The following is a 3,364-nucleotide window of genomic DNA, read 5'->3' on the forward strand; positions in this document are numbered from 1 at the left end:
TCTTACATACGATTATTTTTGGAATTTTTACAAGAAATATTTTGTTTTAAAAATTGCCAATCAACTTTCAATATTTTCTTTTGCAACTTTTGATTTTATTTTAAAGAATTTTCATCCTTATTGTAATGGTTTTTGAGAGTATTTGTAATTAGACTCGGGTGAGTCTAAGGGGGAATTCATATAGCTTTGAGTGAAGCTAGTGAAGTGTTTAGCTTTTAGTGAAGGTTAGGTTGTTGCTTTGAGCAAAGCAATTTGAGAGAGAGTTTGGCCTAGTGATTCGCTTTTAGTGAAGTAAGGTGTTTAATGTGATTGTAACTAATTGCCTTAAACTTAGTGGAGAATTTAGAAATCCCGTGGGGTCGTGGTTTTTCCTTCTAATTAGGCCTAGAAGGTTTCCACGTAAAAATCGTTTGTCTCTTTTATTATTTCGCTCTAAGTTTAAGTTTTATTTATTTTTATTAATTCCGCAAAAACAGGGCAAAAACGTTTAAACTTGTAACAACAACAATTCACCCCCCTCTTGTTGCTGTTCCCGTTCCTGTTTAAGTCTACAAGGCACAATAGGAAGAGGAAGGAGTTATTGCCTTTGCCTCCACACAGAGCTGTTCCCCCTAAGACCACTAAGGCACCTATACATTTGATAAACAAGAAGGTAAGAGTTAAGGAAGACAGAAGGGAAGTGCAAGCCTTTCTGTTGTTCAACAAGAAGGTTAGACAGAAGAGTAACAACTTAGATGTAGGAAATGTTAACTTGTTAGAACAGTTTGCTAACAATTCAGACCATAAATACTTTTACAATATTTGGGAACAAAATAAGCTTAATGCCAAGCATGCTAAGAGGGTTGAGTTCATGCAAAATTTCAACCTTGTTGCTCAGGATAAAAATGGGAAATCTAACATGGTGACAGTTACATTAAGTAGGAAAGCACGCTTACTAGCTATACGACATGCCAAGGTTTTGGGATTCAAGATGATTGAGGGGAAACATCAGGCTGATCCAAACTTCAAAACTGTATATACAGGGATATGATGTGTATGTGGAATAAGTACTACAATGCCTGTATCACTAATTATTCTTTCTTTGCATTGTAGAAAACATGGGAATGCTAAACAACATGCTGAAAAAAGATGAACATCCACAAGCAAATGCAAAGGATCATTGAGAGAGCTACTGCTACACATCAACAGGGGGTTAACAAGCATTCCTCAGCTACACAAGAGCATCAGATTGGGGATAATGCTTTCAAAACAAATCTGCTAGAGCAATATTGAGTCCTTGTCATACTTAACGTTAGAGACCTTAGACCATACTACACAGCATCAGAATTGAGGACAATTCTTTCCCAAGAGGGAGGAATTGATGCAAATGCATCAAGTGATCAAAACCTTGAAAATAGATCACAAGTACAAGACAGTGTTCCTAACTTGTCACCTTCGCCAATTATACATGAAGGGCAGAACTGGGTCAAGGATGCTCTCCAAAAATGGAACATAACCTCAAGATCATGTATGGGATGCGAGGAAGCCAATACAGTATCAGGGAACAACATCATGCACTTGGAACTGGGAACAGACTGCAGAACCCAGACTACACACTTGGAAATGGGAACGGACAACAGAACCCAGACTGTAGGACTTTCTGACGACCAGCAGACCTTGCTGAGTCTCCTAAGTGTAGGCCCGGTCCATCTAGACCCTGAGCAAGCTTGGGATGTCACCTTTGCGCATGGACCAAGCCATCAAGGGTCCAACACCTCACTGATAGTCCACGTGGAGTCTTAGACGTTGAGTGAAAGGAGGGCTGTCTGACAGATATTCTAGCTCAGAATTTGCCTAAGTATTTTGTCTTTTGTTTCGGTTGTTTAAGCGCCTTGTAATTAGCACGTGTTCTTTAATTAGGCGTGTAATTAGAATATAGCCGTTAAGGTAGTTAAGTGCTCTATATAAGGAGAGCCTCACCCCATGTAATGGAGATATCTTACAGTATATGATTTCATTTGATTCAATACAAGTTGAGGTATTTCAGAAAGTTTAACGGCATTTTCAATATCTTGATCCCTCCTTTGCAATGCTTTTGACAAGACATTTGTTATCCCTAGAATATTTAACATCAATTTCAAGAAAAAAATAAAATCAAAAGTTTGCAAAGTTCTTAACAAAAATGATGCTTCCCCTCTTTGTTCTCTTTCTCTACCATCTTGTGCAAAGAAATCAAGCACCTCAATCATTGCATCAAACATAATGTTCAAATTTACAAGAGAATGATAATGAGAACCCTATCTTATGTCACTAGCCCTCTGAAGAGTACGTTCTTGGTTTAAACCCTTACCACTGTCAGTCGCACCTTTTTTCAGCCTTTCTAAAAGTTTTTCAGCCTGTTTTTCTTTTAAAACATCTTGACGCTTGCTAGATCCTCCAACAACATTAACAAGCATAGATTAAAAAATACAAGCAATTTCCGTGTGATTTTTAGCGACAACAACTAGGGTAAGTTGCAGTTGATGAGCAAAACAGTGAACAAAGTAAGCCGAACTATTTTTTCTTATGATCAAAGTTTTAAGGCCATTAAACTCACCTTGCATATTACTTGATCCATCATACTCTTGACCCCTAATTCTTGAGATACTCGACCCGTGCTTAGAAACAACAAGATCAATACCCTCTTTAAGAGTGGAAGAACAAGTATCCTTTACATGAGTAATACCAATAAATTGTTCTTTAATCTTTCCTTCTGTATCAATAAAACGTAAAACTATTGCCATTTGTTCTTTCTTAGATATATCACGAGACTCGTCAACCAAAATACCAAAGACATCATTATTAAGTTCTTCAATTATAGCTTTTGTCGTTTCTTTGGCAGCGGCATTGACAAGATCTTTTTGCACCATAGGGGATACCATTTGTTGATTTGTAGGAGCATTGCTCAAAATAACTTTAGATATATCTTCATTGTGATCAGCCAAAAATTGTAAAAGTTCACGAAAACTTCCTCTATTTGAAGAATCCCGACTTTCATCATGATCACGAAATGATAACCCCTGGTGTAGAAGATATCTTATATAATCAAGTGATGCAATCAGACGTATTTTATAATCCCTATCAATGTCTCTAGATTGCATTGCTAAAGCTGTTACAATAGATTTATTTGGTTTCATTAAAATTTTACTTGCTTTCACACAAGAATTATGTACACTACCAACTTTTCCAACATGAGTTTTTAGTCGACTTTTTTTATCCCACTAGTTAGATCCCTCAGAAATAAATGCTTCACCACCACCTTGGCCCCCTACTTTATTTTTAAACAGATAGCAAGGCAAACAATATATTGCATCTTTAATCTCACTATATTCCAACCAATTCAGGT

The 3,364-nt window shown here is 36.8% G+C and overlaps 1 protein-coding gene across 1 annotated transcript; it reads right to left on the reverse strand.

The window, feature by feature from the left end:
- Positions 1-2,276: 2,276 nt before the first annotated feature.
- Positions 2,277-3,155, reverse strand: LOC130823336 (uncharacterized). The gene is made up of 2 exons (XM_057687955.1): positions 2,576-3,155; positions 2,277-2,413 (listed from the first exon to the last, which is right to left on the reverse strand). The coding sequence occupies exons 1-2, from the start codon at positions 3,153-3,155 to the stop codon at positions 2,277-2,279; spliced, it is 717 nt and encodes a 238-aa protein (XP_057543938.1).
- Positions 3,156-3,364: the final 209 nt, after the last annotated feature.

The sequence above is a fragment of the Amaranthus tricolor genome, chromosome 9, assembly GCF_026212465.1.
Source record: "Amaranthus tricolor cultivar Red isolate AtriRed21 chromosome 9, ASM2621246v1, whole genome shotgun sequence".
Lineage (NCBI taxonomy): Eukaryota > Viridiplantae > Streptophyta > Magnoliopsida > Caryophyllales > Amaranthaceae > Amaranthus > Amaranthus tricolor.

Coding starts and splice junctions, on each gene's coding strand:
- LOC130823336 (XM_057687955.1), bottom strand. CDS start 3,155: ATGAAACCAAATAAATCTATTGTAACAGCTTTAGCAATGCAATCTAGA. Junction 2,414..2,575: donor TGGATCAAGTAATATGCAAG/GTGAGTTTAATG, acceptor ATGTTGTTGGAG/GATCTAGCAAGCGTCAAGAT.